General features: G+C 40.0%; 1 protein-coding gene and 1 pseudogene across 1 annotated transcript in view; one reads left to right on the forward strand and one right to left on the reverse strand.

Moving 5' to 3' along the window:
- The window catches only part of ANO4 (anoctamin 4), a 333,135-nt gene that overhangs the window by 158,720 nt on the left and 156,399 nt on the right, over nucleotides 1-18,016 (reverse strand). Inside the window, exon 5 of the mRNA XM_053662056.1 lies at nucleotides 12,016-12,120. Within this exon, the coding sequence (XP_053518031.1) occupies nucleotides 12,016-12,120 (105 nt within the window). The remainder of the gene's footprint in view (nucleotides 1-12,015; nucleotides 12,121-18,016) is intronic.
- On the forward strand, nucleotides 17,284-17,454 carry LOC119060616 (uncharacterized; annotated as a pseudogene).

Consider the following 18,016-nt stretch of genomic DNA (forward strand, 5'->3'; position numbering starts at 1 on the left):
TTTTTCAAGAACAGGTAATTACCAGGTCATCTTCTGCCAGTATCGCTTTCTGGTGCTGGCACAATTGGTTCAGAAAAAAAGCCCTCTATGTTTGTGCTTCTCAACTGGACCAAACTGTCACCTTGGAGACATCTGGCCACAGTTAGATGTCTGTTTGATCACCAGGGGTGGTGCTAGTTGGATCCAGTGAGTAGAAGCCTGGGATGCTGCTAAACACCCCACACTGCACAGAGTAGCCCTTAACAACGAAGAGTCATCCAGCCCAAAATGTCAAACGCTGCTGAGACTGAGAAATTCTGCCCTATGTTAAAGCCCCAACTATTTGGTTCCAGAGAAACCATCTAACTTGGGAAAAGGGAGGGATGCTGTACTGGCCCATGAGAAACACTCTTGAAAGTCACCATGGAGCTGATGATACCTGCGTGCTCAAGAGAAATCGATATGTCATGGCAATCTGATTATTAGAGAATAAGTGATATTAAGGCACATTATTACCTGCCAGGCTCTCAGGAGCTTTGGCAGAGATTAGAAATGCTGAACTGTCAGAAAATACTCAGCTGAACACACGCTCGGAAAGAAGGCTTTAGAATCTAAAAACAATCCACAGACCTAAGAAACACGTGCCCTTCGCCATTTTACCATCGTTGCTGATCTATCAGCTTCCACTACATGGTCGATTTTAGAAACAAAGTACAATATCCTCTGATGCAAACTCACATGAATTTCTTCAAACAGAAAACAACCTCCAACTTGTGAAGTTAACCAATTATTAGAAATCTATTTATTCAACAAGTATTTATCACATGCCTACCATGGCCAGACATTGTGCTGGGCTAGGGACTGGGCTCAAGTACTGGCCACGACAGGCTGGCCCCTGTCCTCACAGAGCCCACAGTCCAGCCAAGATGGAAGTGGGGTCTCTGTGTCCACAGGCATGGGTATCACAAACATGCTCCTCACCCAAACAAGGTCCCTTGTTAATGGATCCTATTGCCTCCCTTACACTTTTTTCTTAAAAAAAAAAAAAGTGTTCGGTAAGTACCTGCCTGGAAAAATTCTGCTATTAGCTTCATTAACTAAGAAAGGGAGCCAAGTGCTCTGAGGAGCTGATTAAGAATGACTAGAGGGAGAAGAAATACAAAAATTTCATGCAGCCCCAATCATGGACATGCATTGCATTTGGGCTGAGGAAAGGCTGTGCGAACAGAACAGGGCGGCTTCGGTGGACAGCATGCATTTGGGAAAGCAAGGGAGATACCCAAGTGACTGTTTTGCAGAAAGCAAGCATTCAGCCTACAAAGATCTGGAAACAAAACAGCAGGGATGCGCATGTAACAACTGAACAAGGGTCAAGAAACTGAAACTGCCTGGGAAGACCCAAACTCAGGAACTGAGTCTGAGTAATTCACCAAATTCAGCACAGCCAAGAGGGCCGGCTCTATACAGGCGTGGGCAAAAGTAGGTTTACAGTGGTTTCTATGGACGATAATACAATAATCAATAAACAACAACACAAGAATAAACTGTTCCATGTACTCACAACCGTCAACCTACTTTTGCCCACCCGTGTTATTATCCCAGAGAAGTCAGAGGCCAGGAAGCAGGAGCTGGCGCTCTCAAAGCAATGAAAACAATGAACAGTAAATACATTTTGGAAGCAGTCTAAAAGAGAATAAGAAATAAATACCAAAACAATCAAATAGTTCGACTCACTGCTCTTCTCTTTAATTCTCTATTTTCCAAATGCAGCAGAATGACCCCACCTTGGTATTACAAGACAGGAGTACTTTGGTCTTTCCCGATGCAGAGAAAATAAAGTGAAATTATAGGTCACTGAAGACACGAGAGGGCTGAGCAGCGTAATCTAAGTGTCTACATTTGCTCTCCAGAGTGCCAGCTCATTACACTATTTTTGTCCTGAGTTCCACATTATTACATTTGATACTCAGAATTCCAAAGGTATCATGTATTGACCTCAAAGCCTCATTAGAAAATGCAAAAAAAAAAAAAAAAAAAAAGGGACACATTCAGGAATAATTTAGAATGAAAGAAAAAAAGCATTGTTTTCTCAATCTGAACACTTACCTGGCTGTTTATTAACAAGTTCATCTTTTTAAAATAATGTATTTATTTACTTTTAGAGAGAGGGAAAGAAAAGAGAAAGAGAGGGAAAGAAACATCATCAGTTGCCTCTCTCACAGCCCTGGCTGGAGACCTGGCTGGCAACCCAGTCATGTGTCTTGACCGGGAATCAAACCAGCGACCCTTAGGTCTGCAGGCCGGCACTCTAGCCACTGAGCCACACCAGTCAGGGTGACGAGTTCATCTTTATGTCGAGGGTCTCTCTCAGGTGAAGGCCCAAGACAGCTCCAAAATTGCTAGTGAATAAAAGGCACTCGGTGTCCATTTTATTTTTTAAAATTTATTTATCTTTAGAAGGGAAGGGAAGGAGAGAAGGAGAGAAATATCAATGTATGATATGGTTGCCTCTCCTGCATCCCCTGCCAGGAACTGGCCTGCAACCCAGGCATGTGCCCTGACTGGGAATCGAACCGCGATCTTTTGGTTCGCAGGCCTGCGCTCAATCCACTGAGCTGCACCAGCCAGGGCTCAGTGTCCATTTTCAAATAAATAAAAGCTAGTTGTAAGATTTCATAAACTGTTATCTTTTCTTTTCTAATTATCTTAGTGAGATTATTTAAAATAATCTGTTTCTCTCAGACTCAGAGATTCAATATAAAGGAAGTGAGAACAGACAACAACTTACTGAAAGCTGACTACACATTAAGAATTGTCAGGTCTGTCTCCTCCCTTCACCTTATCAGACAGGTACTATGAGAAAGAAGACAGGTTCAAAGATGCTAAGTATGGCCACATAGCTTATAAGTGACAGAGATGAGTTTAACCCAGGCCTGACTCTCGAATCCATGCTATTTCTAACCGGCTTCTTTTTTTATTGAAAAGATTCTAGTGTTCTTAAACCGTGTTAGGCTTTCGAGAACAGGAAGTCATTTAACCACCAAACAATTATCTTGTCACAGTTGTTAATAAAGCTAGACACTCCATCCACAGCCTGGCGGATCTGACACTTTCTAAAATTTAACAAATAGATCAAATTAAATGTTTTTAAAACTTCAAGGGAATACACAGACTGAGCACAGCTTTGAGAACCTCAGGCTGGGATTAAAAAACGAAACACTAATTAGCATTTATATCACACTAGCAAGCCGAAGACTCTCTAGATGTTTGCTGTTCTTCAAGTGAATCTGATAATGCCCCTGAGGCAGAGACTGCCTGGTTTACCAATGAGAATAAAATAAGAAAGAGGGCCGAAAGAGGGCCTCATTTAGAAAACTCAGAATAAAAAAACAGAATAATTAGAAAGGACATAAATTCTCTCTTGGCTGGCTTTAGTCCTTTTCAGCAGGCCAGTGGTTTTCCACGTGTGTTCCCTGGAACCCCAGAATCCCTTTGGAAGCTTCAGGAAATGATGGGAGGAGTAAAGAGGCGACAGAGTGGGCAAAGCCCTCCACCCTCTACCCCCACGCCACGGTCCCGTTTTCTGTTTTATGTATTGAGATTATATATGAAAATGTATCTGGGGAAAAGGCAACTAGCTCTCCTGCTGCAAAAAAATTGGAAACCTCTCCTAGTGTGTTATGGTAACGGTGAAATGTTTAGGTTAACATACCCCCAAAGAAAAACTGGGGTCAGGAAGCTGGGGTCTTCACTGAGACATCTGAGAGCAGGCACTTTTTTCCTGCCATGGAAAGTTTACTTGAAGTGTTTTGAGATTCAAAACAAAAATATGTGGTCATTAAAAAGTAATTTCACTGGCATTTCCTGGCTCCACAGTGATGCTGTTTGTGTGAGAGAGTGCTGAGGCCAGCTCAGGGTGCCCACGGTACACTCCACAATGGGGTCAAGATCATCAACTGGTTCCTCGGACAGCGTGTTTCTTACGGAGAGCTTCTCTGGCTATTACTTCATTCTCACGAAAAGACAGGCACCTTCATTACTTCTGTAACAGGCCAGGCAATGGAGGCACCTCTTACAACCCCGGGAATGATATTTAGAGAACTGTGTGCCTGACTCAAGGTTTGCTCAATAACCTTGATTACCTTTCATGACTTGAAATGAAGGCAACGATGTTTTGCATTAAAGATCCTCAAAGTCTATTAAACATAATTTCCCTTCTCCGAAAGAAGTGTGAGCTTTGGATTTAGACAAGCCTGAAATTCAAATGCTAGTCTACCCACTTACTAGCTATTAGATTGGGTTATTTACCTTAAGCTTTAATTTCTTTATATGTTCAGTGGAGATAATACAATTTACCATGAAGAATTTACTGAGAAGAATGAAGACAAGGAGGCAGCCAACACATGCAAAGCGCTGTGTGCCAGACCCTACACTAAGGGCTTTGCCTAGATGTGCTAATATAACTATCTCCTGTCTACAAATGGAGAAATTAAGGCAAAGAGAATCTAACACTAAATAAAATGAGTAAAAAGATCAACCACAGAATTATCAGACAAGAATATTAGTTCAATATCTGAGGTACGTCCAGAAAGTACCCAGCCATATAGTATGAAAAATAGAGACATTTACTGAAGAAGATTCAAGATACAAGGAACACGGTATATAGGACAATGACACCTTAGTTCTCTTCAAAGTAGGCACCCTGGGACTTCACCCAGTTCTCCCAATGGCCTTAAGACGACCCATCATATTTTCCTGAATCTCACTGACGGTCTGAAATCTCTTCCCTTTCAAAGGTGATTTTAGTTTGGGGAGAGGCCAGAAGTGACAGGGCACCAAATCATAGCTATAGAGGGGCTGAGTCCCTGGGTGATTGGATGTGTTGCCAAAAAACTCTGTACAAGACGTGATGTATGAAAGGGCAGGTTGTTGTAATGAAACTGCCAATCATCAGTTGCCCCTGGCTGTGGCCCTCTGAATCACCCAAACAGTTTCCACTTAACACAAAATGTGATGCAGATTCATTGCTCTACTCACTCAGTCATTTGAATGTGACAGCCACACAGTACACATGCTCACTCAGTGGTGTCTACCATCCCCCCTGACTAGTACAGTGAAATCATTCTTCACACATGCACTTTCCAGCCCACTCTTTTTGGCTGCCAGGTTACATCGATGTCATAAATTGTTCTCATTGTATTAACAATGGTTGGACTTTTTCCAGACAGACCCCATATGTCATTCCACCCCCTCCCCCAGCTTTGCCTTTGGTTTGCAGGCCTGTGCACACCAGCCAGGGTCCCAGCTTTGCCTTTGAAACAGCATGACCATATGGATCCAAAATAAAATAGGAAATCAGAACTCAAGAAATTGGATTGAAAATGACTCACTGGATGGTACTGAGAAATGACTCAAGTCTCCCCAGCCACAGACCCAGGGACAGAGCAGCCCCAGGATTATGAAGGCACGTGGGTAAGCACACAGGGTCTGACTCTGGGATGTAAGACACCCAGCAATCCTTCTAGCTCCCAGCTCTCATTTAGACCCTCTGCAAGCTGCTGTCTTTCCTTCATTAGAACCTAATGGACCGTAACACAGCAATGTCTGCTAGGGTAAGAATGCCACCGAAGAGTCCCCGCAGCCTGCATTTGCATACACTGGGAACCAAGAAAGAAAAGTAAGGACAAAGCAGGAAGGGTGGGCAACACAAAGTGGGGGGAGGGATCATTTCTACACAGGGCTGGGCACTGGTGATAATTTAGGGTGAGAATGAAAAGGTTCAATGATCACCGAAATGGTATATTTGTCAATGGTTTGGTTTGCCAATAAATACTCATACATACATCCCTGCTTCATGGGCTGCAAAGTTTTAATATGTGATTCTCAGCCTCATTTCAGAATTAAATTGTTTTCAAATGTCTATTTTTCAAAAAAAAATGACTGGATTTCAAAACTCTGGTGATTAAAAAGCAGGGTGTTTTTATGTTAACTGATGTCATAATACATAATAAAACAGGCATTCAAAATTTTAGAACATATGTAGAGAGTAGGAACCTTAGCAGACACACTCAAGACTAAGCATTTCCATGGCTTTGTCATCAAGTTAAATTATTCTCCATGTTCCCATCCCACTGGCATGGTGAACGGTTAAGTTTCAGTCATTGCTGACATTCCCACTCCTCTGTCTCACATTTGCAGAACAGTATACAGGTTCCAGAGGTTTTGTAAACAACAGAACATTTAAAGTAACCATCCCGGTCTCCACAATGCATTGGCTACTGCTGATCTGCCCTCTTGCAAGTCAGCAGTGGAATTCATTCATTCATTCATTAACAAGACGTATCAAGGACTTCCACCAAGATGGAGGCATGTGGAAGCACTGTACCTTCTCGCACAACGAAGTTTCAAAACAGTAAAGTTTTAGCAACAAAAACACAGCCAAACCACAGAAAATTGAAGTACACAGAAGTCTGACAACAACAAACATTTCAGCCAAACCGGTAAGAGGGGCAGAGCCAGCAGCAGAGCAGGGTCAGGCAAAAAAGATCCACTGGACCACCTGGGCTTGTGACCCAGGTGCGCCAGCAGCCGTGGGCGGATCCCAGGTGTGGAGAATCAAGCGGACCCACTGAGGGCGCAAGGCGGTCACACATTTGCGCACAGATAAACTGGTGAAGGAGCGAGCAGTGAGAGAGACTATGCAGGCCCCAGCAGCTTGTGGGAAGCAGCAGAGGGGACCACCATTGTCCCTCTCTGACCACACCCCCACATACAGCATCACAAACCAGCAACCTGGGTGGCCCCGCCCTGGTGAACAACTAAGGCTCTGCTTCTCATACTTGACAGGCATGAACAGATCAAAACATGGCTCAAGAACAACTCAGAGCCCCAGAGCCAATAAATCTAAGCAATGAAGAAATAGCCAAACTTTCAGATGCACAGTTCAAAACACTGGTGATCAGTATGCTCACAGAACTGGTTGATTTTAGTCACAAATTAGTGGAACATATGAAGGCTAAACTAATTGAAATGAATGGCAATGCACAGGAAACCAATAGTAATGGAAAGGAAACTGGGACTCAAATCAAAGGAGTGAACCAGAAGGAGGAAAAAAATGACCAACAGAAAAGAATGAAGAAACAAGAATTCAAAAAAATGAGGAGAGACTTAGGAACCTCCAGGACATCTTTAAACACTCCAACATCCGAATTATAGGGGTACCAGAAGGGGGAATGGAACAGCCACCAGTGGAAAACTTATTTGAACAAATAATAAAGGAGAATTTCCTCAATCTGGCAAAGGCAATAGACTTCCAGGAAATCCAGGAAGCTCAGAGAGTCCCAAAGAAGTTGGACCCAAGAAGGAACACACCAAGGCACATCATCATTACATTAGCCAAGATTAAAATGAAGGAGAGAATCCTAGAAGCAGCAAGAGATAAGGGGACAGTCACCTACAAAGGAGTCCCTATCAGACTGTCAGCAGATTTCTCAAAAGAGACCTTGCAGGCAAGAAGGGGCTGGAAAGAAGTATTCCAAGTCATGAAATCCAAAGACCTATATCCAAGATTGCTCTACCCAGCAAAGCTTTCATTTAGAATGAAAGGGCAGATAAAGTGCTTCTCAGGTAAGATCAAATTCAAGGAGTTCATCATCACCAAGCCCTTATTATATGAAATGTTAAAGGGACTTACCTAAGAAAAAGAAGATAAACAAGATGAACAGTGAAAGGACAGCAAACTCACAGTTATTAACAACCACACCTAAAACAAAAGCAAACTAAGAGGACAGCTAGATCAGGAGCAGAACCATAGAAATTAAGATCACATGGAGGGTTAGCAACAGGGGAGTGGGAGGAGGAGAAGGGGGAGAAGGAACAGAAAATAAGTAGCATAGATGGTAGGTAGAAAATAGGGGGGAGGGCAAGAATAGTAGGGGAAATATAGAATCTAAAAGAACTTGAGACACGTGGTCATAAACTAAAGGGGGGAATGGTGGGGGAGGGGGTGTGCAGGGTGGAGAGGAATGAAGGGGGGAAATAGAACAACTGTAATGGCATAATTAATAAAATATATTTTTAAAAAAACAAGATGTATCAAGCTGGAGCAGGTATTAAATTCCCTACTCTGACCCAAGGGACGAGGGATAGAACAAACTGGAAGATGAGACTGCTGCCTTCCCGGAGCCTCCCCAGTTCCCTGAGCACAGCAGGATCTGTTCCCTCCTCAGGCTGGGGAATCGCAGTCAGGGCTGCGGTTCAGGTGACTCAGGTATCATTCCCCAGACACACAGCATAGACGTTCTCTCCCTTTTCACCCACCCACAAGGAGCCACGTGCCCACCACCCACTACAGCACACTGCAAGAGAGACAGGAGACAGCACAGGAAGAACTCTAAGACTACAGTGCTGTTACTGGCCAGTGTTTAGCACACTGGTTGCCAGGAAACACCTTTTACCAATCAGGTGAAGTAAATAGTAAACCGAAGCAGGGAGGAGGAAGGAGACTCACATGCTAACTCAGCAGTCCTGAGCTGGGTCTGATAATATCACCAGGTACTCCAACATCACAAGAAACACTATGTTAGCAAGAAAGAAGGGAAGTCCTTGAAATTCTATGTAATATTTACACTATCTGGGAAAGAAAGCCTTGAAACTGTGCTCTGATCCCAAGGCCCAAATGTGGGAGAGGGTCCCCGGTGCCCAAAGAAAGAGCCCATGAGACAACTTTGGTTAATTGTCTACCTCTGGTCACTATCTGTTTTACGAGGAAGGCCCTGATGCTTTCAGAAAGAGCTCATAAATAACTTTGGAAAGTGCCTCAATTTTAATTAACTGCCTCCTGTCACATACTTGTTTTACAACAAGATGAACAAATGGGGTCTGGAGCAAGATAAGGATTGTGGCTAACAGACCCCCACACGTACCTACGTTTGGGTAGTCGTGTCCGCCTGGGAAAGCTGGCACCGCATTTACCGGTTAATCAATATGCAACTTTTTCCCTCCCATGCCACCAACTATGTAAGTCCTCAGAACACAGGACTCACTCTCTCTCTCTCTCTCTCTCTCTCTCTCTCTCTCGGACTCTGAGTGCTCTTGGCTCTCGGGCAACTGGGCCTCTGGCCACCTGGCCTCAGGCTGCCCAGGGGCTGGCCACCCTGGTCTTCAGCTGCTCTTGCTTTTGTCACCCTACTTTGCCCTGAAATTTGTCTTTTACCCCCTATTCTACCCAGTCCTGTTCTCTTCCTTGGGAACAGACACTAATACACTGATGACATACTACTAGATGTGCTTATCTGTAATTCTTTACATGTGTCAACAAGAAGAACCAGGTCTCTCCCGTCAACACAAGGACTGGAAGGGAACTGATCTTGGGAATTCTCTCTCTCTCTCTCCCCACCCCTCCACCTCTTCCTATCCAAGCATCACCCACTTAGAAGCTCAGACTTGTGGAAAACAGAAGCCAGGAACTTCAGACAACCCAAACCCCTGTGGAAACAAAGGAGTTCAAGGAAGATGCTGCCACCACAGGATGAGGAGCAAAAGAAGAGAAGAAAGAAAGGAGGGAAAACATCAAGGAACGCACACACCCTTACATCATACTGCCACATATAAATGATTTTTTCCCTAGAAAGCAATCAAGTTGTTTTCATGTAAAAAAAAATAAAACAAAATGTGACCAGTGAACATTTTAATTTTCCCTGAACTAAACTAGGCACCAAAATGCTCAACACTGCTTTAAAATATTATGCTTAGCACAGTACCTGATACATAACAGGTGAGATGGATACATGAACAGATAAAGCAAGTCTGTTCTTCCTTATAAGCTGTATATCTGATATGAGGGAAGTTGAAAAACAACTTATGGATAGCCAGCCTGAGACATCTTTGTTTGAACAAATGAAGCTATTCTTGGGGCATAAGCACTATAGGAAAAAAATGCAAATATGTTTTACAGTGTAGAAGGATGGGAAGGAGTTCTTACATTAAGAGGTAACAGTAATAAAATTTTTAAAATCCAAAGTAGTTCATTTAAAAAATTATTCTCATTTAAGCTTTTATTTAGCAGAATGAGGGCTGCTACATGATTAAACATTGACTGTTGTATATTAACCATATAGCATCGGGGAGGTATAGTCAGTTTCTTCACCTTTAAAATGGAGAAATTCGCATCTGCTATTACTTAGGGTTTATTTTAAAAATGAAATCACAACAGCATTTCTTCAGTCTGGCCTATCTCAGACTCAAGAAGTGTTTAAAATACATACGAGCACATGCACATGCACACGGGTACACACATGTGCACGTGGGTACACACGCATACTCTCCTAGCTTGATATTGAAGGCCATACATGTTTACAAAATCTTAGAAAACAATGATATCTTTCCATCATCCTGTTAAAAATGTAAGAGAGAAGGAGTTTTACTGATATTAAAGGCCTATATATTTTTTGTTTTTTATTAACAATTTACTGTTTATACTATTTCAGTTGTCCCAAAATGTCCCCCCCTCCACCCCCCTTCCACCCAGCCTGTCCCCCACTGCACAGTCCATTCCCAGACCACTGTCCATGTCCTGGGTCCTTAATGCTAACAAAAATTACTATAAAAAGTGTCATAAGCATTTAGTTCATTTTTGACATAAATTCGTTCAGCCCTAAAAAATTTTTAAATTCATCTCCTGCACTTGCACAGAAGTCATTTTATCATTTATTTAAAATTTTTTAAATCCTTTCAGCACTGAATAATCTATCATCTTCTTTGACACCAAATAAAGTAATTACATAATTTGATAATTTTCCATGAAGAGTTATTTTCTCTCTAATGTCTCTTAATTTGATTTTCATTCTCCTGGGGAGATTTTTTTTCTTTCTTCAGGAACCTAATCTAAAGGGATTGCCCAGCCAGAACAAATAGCTGGTCCTCTTATATGCTTCATCAAAATTAGTACTCAAAACTAGCCTTATCTCCTTCCACTTTAGAATCCTCCATGTCAGTGTGTTCGAGCCCTTATACTGAGCACATTTGTGAAGGAATTAACCCTCCATTCTAGTCTGCTCTTCAATATTTATCGTATCACCTTGGCATCAAGACTTAACTCATTTTACCCTAAATTGTCTGGACTATACAGTGGAGATATTACCCCATAAGGCCAGGAGGGTGTCACAAAGACGAAAGGGGATCGCTACTACAAAGATGCTTAAAATTTATTTAAAAACTCACACAGAAATGCAATGTCGCAAAACTAAACGTAGCAAAAAAAATTGCAGTGGTTCTTTATGCAATGCAATGATCTCCAGATCCAAGTCCTTCCAATGCGACATTATATAACCTCTTTGTAATGAAAAAAGAAGCATCATTATCTAGAATTAGAGCTCTGATAACAAATGTTAAAGACTTAGTATGTGATACCGCATCACTCATCCTCTATAGGAGGCTAAGTCCCAAGGCTAAGTCTATATCTGAGTAAATGTATAAATTATGATAAAAGTCTCTGAAAACCATAAAACACAAATAAAGTAGTATAAAAAGAGTACACCTTGATTAATCAAACAGCTTAGAAGAGAGCAGCCACTTCTGGACCACAGCCCACCATCGACGACTCCCGATACCCATTCTGGAGAATAAATTACTGCATCAATACTTCCTTCTTACAACTCACATCAGAGCAAAGAGATAGTATTCTGCTTTCTTAAATATTTTTCTTCCAGCATTATTAATCCAGAAATCTAAAAAATTATAATGCCTAGTGATTTTAAAAATATTATCACATATTACATATACAGAATTTATAATTCCATTACAGTTTTCCATCAGGCTTCTTCAAAGCCCCCAATGTTATATGGTTCACAGTTTCACAAATTAAATCTGCGCTTCACTAACCATGGCTTCTTGTCTCAACATTATTTAACCTGTATCTTTTTAAAGATATCATTATTTTTAAAGCTTGGCATTCAAGGTTTCTAGTTTTAGTACCCCTCCCACGTATTATAAGCGTTTCTTCTTTCACAACGAATTTAAAATTTGAGTGAGACTTACTTTCTTGTATTGCATTAAGAATCTCTGAAAAGTCCACATCACTCTTTGGGCCGTCAGGTAGTATTTGCATATCCAGCTGGTAGCCTTGCAAATCCACTCCTCCTTCTAGAGAAATGAAAGATATTCATGGAGTTTGCATTGGTTATCAGAGAGCCCGGCATTAGGGTCCCAAGGAGAAGCAATGTCAAACTCTAAAATGAACAGCCAGCTGTTTTCCAGTAATCTTCCCTCATGGACAAATGGCTTAAAAAAATGAGGAATATCACTAGCCATATGCTCTTTATGGGACCAAAAAAAAGGTTTAATGTCAAAATAAGTCAACCACTTTATTGCAATACCACATACTTTATAATATTTATTGATGACTTCCTGGGTGAAGAATGATGGCCTGCACCCAAGGATATTTACAATTATTTTCAACTTCTACATGGCTAATAAGTGACATTCAACACAAATACTTTGTGACAGCATCTTCTTTAAAATTATAATTCAACTGCAGAGAAAATGTTAATATCCTTGATATCACAGAAGAAAAAAGGTATCACCTTCCCCTCAGTTGGACTTCCCTGCTATATCATGTATTTTTTCCATTATATCAGAATATCTTTATTTATTGTATCATACAATTAAGCCTCTTGCATGTACTAGGTTTGTCTGATGTATTTGGGGTATATTCTAAAGAAAAAAGATTTTTATGCTGTTCCACACACTTGTAGAACATTTAGGGAAGTCAAAGAAACCATGCTATCAAACTGTAACTTCATCATAAACAATAATAAACCTCGGAGTGCTTCCTAAAGTACCAGTTGGAACATCTCCAGTTCAAGGAATCTGGAAATGCTAAAAGGCGGCACTAAAATAAACAGCCTGATGAATAGAAGGTGGCATGCCCTAGCTTCCAATATTTTTGTAGAAACAGTTCCTTCATAAGGCTAGGAATTATTCTCAGCCTTGAATAAAATTTCAGTTAGAGACTTAAAACTGAAGAGGAATAAGACACAGTCAGTGCCTTGCAGGGAACCTTCATGCCAGGAGGGTAATAAACACGAGTAACCTAACAGAAGGTAAGCTTTAGTGGGGCAGGAACTTTTGTCTATGTGCTATAATCCAGCACCAAGAACTCTGTGTGAGGACACAGAGTGGGGCCTCAACAAATGCCGAGTGAACAAATGAATGAGGTTGTGCGGTAATTCCGAAACAAATTCAATAGAGTTATAAGTAAAGCTAAGGGCTCAGATTCTTGAGCCAGACAGTCCAGCACTCGAATTCTCATTAGGTAACACCAAATCTCAATAAATCTTAGTTTCCTCATCTATAAAATATGGATGATAGTAATAATCTCACAGACTAGCCAGGAGGACTAAATGAGATAATGCATGAAAAGCTCTTAGCTGTAACACAGTCATCACTCAGTAAGTGGAAGCCATCACTATTACCATCCAAACTCATTTATTAGAGTAGTACTGTCACTTATGTAGAAACTATTTAGCTGGTAAATAATGAGAAGAAACAAGCCATTTCTTTGGGACACCAGCATGCATTTAGTGACTGTCAAGCGCTGCAGACACAGCAGTGAACTTTTTAAATGCATGCATGCAGTTGGCTCATTGCAGAGTCTGAAGTTACCCGTAAGACTAAGCTTCTCAATGAGGCCTTCCTGTTGGCTCAGAATTATAATGGGTTATTTTCTTTTTTTTCCCCACAGCCAGCTACTTCAAAAGTTTTAATGCTTATCAACTTCTGCTAAGGCTAATCACCTTTGCTCTGTCCAATGCCCAAAGACTTCACAGTAGGGATGAAAATAAAAATGAAAACACAAGAATATTCAATACTGCCCATTGGCCAGGCTCTGCGCTACATACTTTACTATCTGATTTAGTCTCTACTCCAACTTTGAAAAGGAAGTGTAATAAGAAGGTGAATTTGCCCTAAGTCACACAGCTGCTAAGTTGTAAAGATATAATACCAATCTATGCTCTTAAGTAGTCTTTAATACTGCCTCTATCCAAGCAGTCACAAATACAGGCCACTAGAAACACAAAAACTGGATTTTGACCAATAGTCCCAAGGTCAAAGAGGGGTATCCAGCCTTTTGGCCTCTCTGAGACATACCAGAAGAACAAGAGTTGTCTTGGGTCACCTATTAAATACATTGAGACATGTAATCACAAAAAATCTCATGATGTTTTAACTAAATTTACGATTTTGCATTGGGCCACATTCATGGCCATCCTGAGCCACAGGCAGCCTATGGCTGGAGGCTGGACACCCCTGTTAGTACGTACATCAAAAGCCACTATACAACCTAAAAAGCAAATGACTTCCTAAACAGATTAATAGAAGCCTAATTGATTTATTTACTGTTTGCTACCATCAGTTCATAAATTCCAACAGTAGTTATGACGACTAAATAACAACCAGCTTTAGTAACTACAGTTCCACAATATTTTAATACATGTTTTTTTGTTGGAAGACAGTATAAGAGTAGAAGTTATAAAATAAGCAACATACAGGAGGCCTTCAAGTCACTAAAGTCTGTCTTTAAAGATTATTTAGCGATATGGGAAATGCCTAATGTATAATGAAAAAGTGAGGAAAATGGATACAAGAACCAAGTTATAGATGTGTCTCAAGTACATTAAAGAAATTCCCTTTTATGTGACCAGGAAAAAAAAAAAGACAGAAAACTCCAACTGGGTACAGAAGTTATCTCTCAGCTTTGAAATTATGGGTACATTTTTATTTTATTCTTTGTCTTTTCTATGTTTTTCACAAGAACTATGAATTATTTTTATAACTTTAAAGTAATGTAAAAGTCCATATTGTGACAGTGGTGGACATTAAGTATTTAGAGTTCAGGATTCAAGACAAGAGTACCAATGCTGACCCATTAAGGAACTCATTTAAGATAAGATTTTCTAAATGAATATCATTCTTGCAATGAAAAATTCAAGTAGCTTCAGCTTTCAAAATGCAACGTTGTCTTCACGGTAAACATTCAAATCACATTTAGAATCCCTAAAATGTAAGGAATTCTTCTTCCTCTGCTCTAGAAGAAATATGAAACACAATGGTCTCTGGCAGTGAGCCACTCATTTACGTCTAACATGACAAGGCAGGACCTGCTGTGAAACAAGGACTTTTGTGAACCTTCTCATTGGGAAGTGACCACTGTGCCAGGACATTCACCGGTGACGCCTTCCAGGCAACGAACTTTACTTTCAGCACTCCTGCCCAATGAAAGCAGCTAAATGACTTCAATATACAAAAAGCTGTATGTCTACACTGAACTTTTGATATTTAATTATTTACTGTTAGTCTTGTAGTTTTGATGTGATTTCTAAAAAGTTGAGAATCTGAGTTCTTCCTGTAGTCATGGATATCTCTACTTTGAGCTAAAATACAAAGCTCTGAAAAACAAAGCAAGATGATGAAGATGTTATGGTTTCAAAGCGAAGAATCTTTAAAATAAAGTATAGCCCCACTTGACCTCGGTAATTGACATGCAACTAAAGTACAATTCAGAGAAAATGAAACCCGTCACATTGAAGAAGGAAGCTAAAAAAGATTCCTACAGATGTGAAGAACATACTGAACAAATTAAAAAATCAAAAACAGATACAAAATTCACGTCTTCTCCACATTTGCCTATAACTTTTCTTACACTTGACTGACAGGAGCATTTTTACTCAAATCTTAATTGTGATTCTACGGTATGAATAAAATTGAAAGTCGTTTCAACAGAAAATGACCTTGATAACAGTATTTACTTCCAATAAAAGTTCTTCAGCTGAGTGAGCAATATTTTAAAAATTCATTTTAGATTTGTATCTAGCTTACATGGATTTTAGCTAAAAGCTTATCTACTAAAGGAACCAAATAAACAAGCTCCAAATACGAGTTTCTCAATCAGCAAATATGTCCATGCCTCTCCCATCCCATCTCTGCTTGTGGAGATCCCTTTCTCCTTATAAAATATTCTAATTGGATTTATTGCAGTTACATTGGTTAATTAAAATATATAGGTTTCAAGTGCATAATTCTGTAATACATAATCTGTGTACTGTATTGTGTGTTCATCACCCCAAGTCTCATTCCATCACCATTTATCCCCCCATGCTCTCTTCTACCTCCCCCACCCCCGTTCCCTCTGGTAATCATCATACCATGTCTGTATCTATGAGGTTTTCATTTTTTATTTAATTCCTTCACCTTTTTCACCCAGCCCCTGAACTCCCATTCCCTCTGACAGCTGTCAGTCTGTTCTCTGTAGCTATGAGTCTCTATTTTTTTTCTTAACCATTTTGAATTGTTATTCCATTACAGTTGTCCCAATTTTTCCTTCTTTGCCCTCCTGCGCTCATCCCGCCCCCCCACTCCTACAGTCATGGACAACAGTGTGGGAGTCTCTCTCTCTTTCTGTTTTAAGGTCCATCCTAAGTGCTCTGCTTAATCCTAACAAATAAAGACCATTTTCCACCCACTGAACCCCCATAGGTTTCTATATTTTATCTTTTCTATGGTGCATGTTTTCCATCGAGAGTATGGTAGGTAAAGTACCTAGCAAAATATGGAATAGACGTAGACAAGATGAGAATGCCAACTCCTCACCATCTAGCTCTCTTCCTCGTCTCCAGTACCCTCAGCTAGGTTGCAACATGATTGAAGCCCTTGACCAAACTGCGTCCATCTTTTTATCTCCTATGGAACCTGGAACACAGCCTCGGAAAAACATTTGTTGCTCAGTTATTGCTTTTACTGCAATCTCACAGTATTGGTAATAGTAAATGGACATATACCAAGAAAATGCCCCAGTTTTCCTTTTCAGTCCACAACTTTAAGGCACCTTGATAGGTTATCTATATAGATGACTATGAAAGATGTAGTCTAGATGATGCGTTGTCTTTTTTGTAAATTTTTTAAAATGTCAAATAATAAAGAAAATCTTAATGTACCAACAGGCTTATAATGAAAATTAACACCTGCTAAACCCGCCTCTTCCTCAACCCCAGTCCTATTCCCCCTCGTACAACCCCTTTTAGGAATTTGCATTGTTACTTCTTTTGGATACTTCCATGTGTGTAGTCCATTGTTTCTTGATCAATTTCATGCATTAATTACTGTTTTCCACTATGATATAAGACAACATAACTTATTAGTGCTACTTTGCTTTGCCTTCCACCCACCCAAATGACTAATCTTCATTATTATATTATATTGCCTCACTTTAGTAAATTTTTAAAAACTTATTACAAAATTCAACTTCCTGTCACTTCTTGGCCTTTTGGCTAAGATCAAGTGTAGCATCTGTTCTTATCAGTTTAAAATATTCAACTTCTTGTTCAAGCAAATATAGACACTTTTTATATTTGCAAATGAACACAAAGTGGTTTAAAAAGCAGATTTTGACACTACACTGATCTGGATTTCAATGACATTTCCATACGATCCTGAGTCATTAAAAACAAGTCTCATATTTCTAATTTACAAAATAAAGAGGATAAAATTTTGGAGGCTCTAGTAAAAATAATTAAAAATAATTTGGCTTCTAGTGTTAAATCATCATGATCCACTAAAATTGTTACGTGACATATCAATCTCTACGCGGTGGGGGCCGATTCCAGGTTTAGGGCTTAAATAAGACCAAAAAATGAGTAAAAATCCTGTAATTTGGACTTGGAATAGTTATTTCTTATTTAAGCAGGAATAAAGGAAACTGTGACAAATCAAACCTTACCTTCCCCGTTAAACACAAAAGATGAAGAACTCCATAAAGTAGGCTTAAGGGGACAGAAGGTATTTTCTGTAATTTCCTCATAACAAACGATGTTAGTTAGGGCTCAGCTTCTGTCTACATTACATTTATCTTCTGACTTAAAAATCAGTAGTTCCTGTCCTAAAAGGTGTATGTTCAATATCAATCCTCAAATGCAGCATATTTTACAGAAGGAAGCAGTGACATTTCAAAATTTAATATAACTATCTAAAGTAAATCCTCAAA

This window comes from Artibeus jamaicensis, unplaced genomic scaffold (genome assembly GCF_021234435.1).
Source record: "Artibeus jamaicensis isolate MK-2021 breed Jamaican fruit bat unplaced genomic scaffold, CSHL_Jam_final contig_233, whole genome shotgun sequence".
NCBI classification, from domain to species: domain Eukaryota; kingdom Metazoa; phylum Chordata; class Mammalia; order Chiroptera; family Phyllostomidae; genus Artibeus; species Artibeus jamaicensis.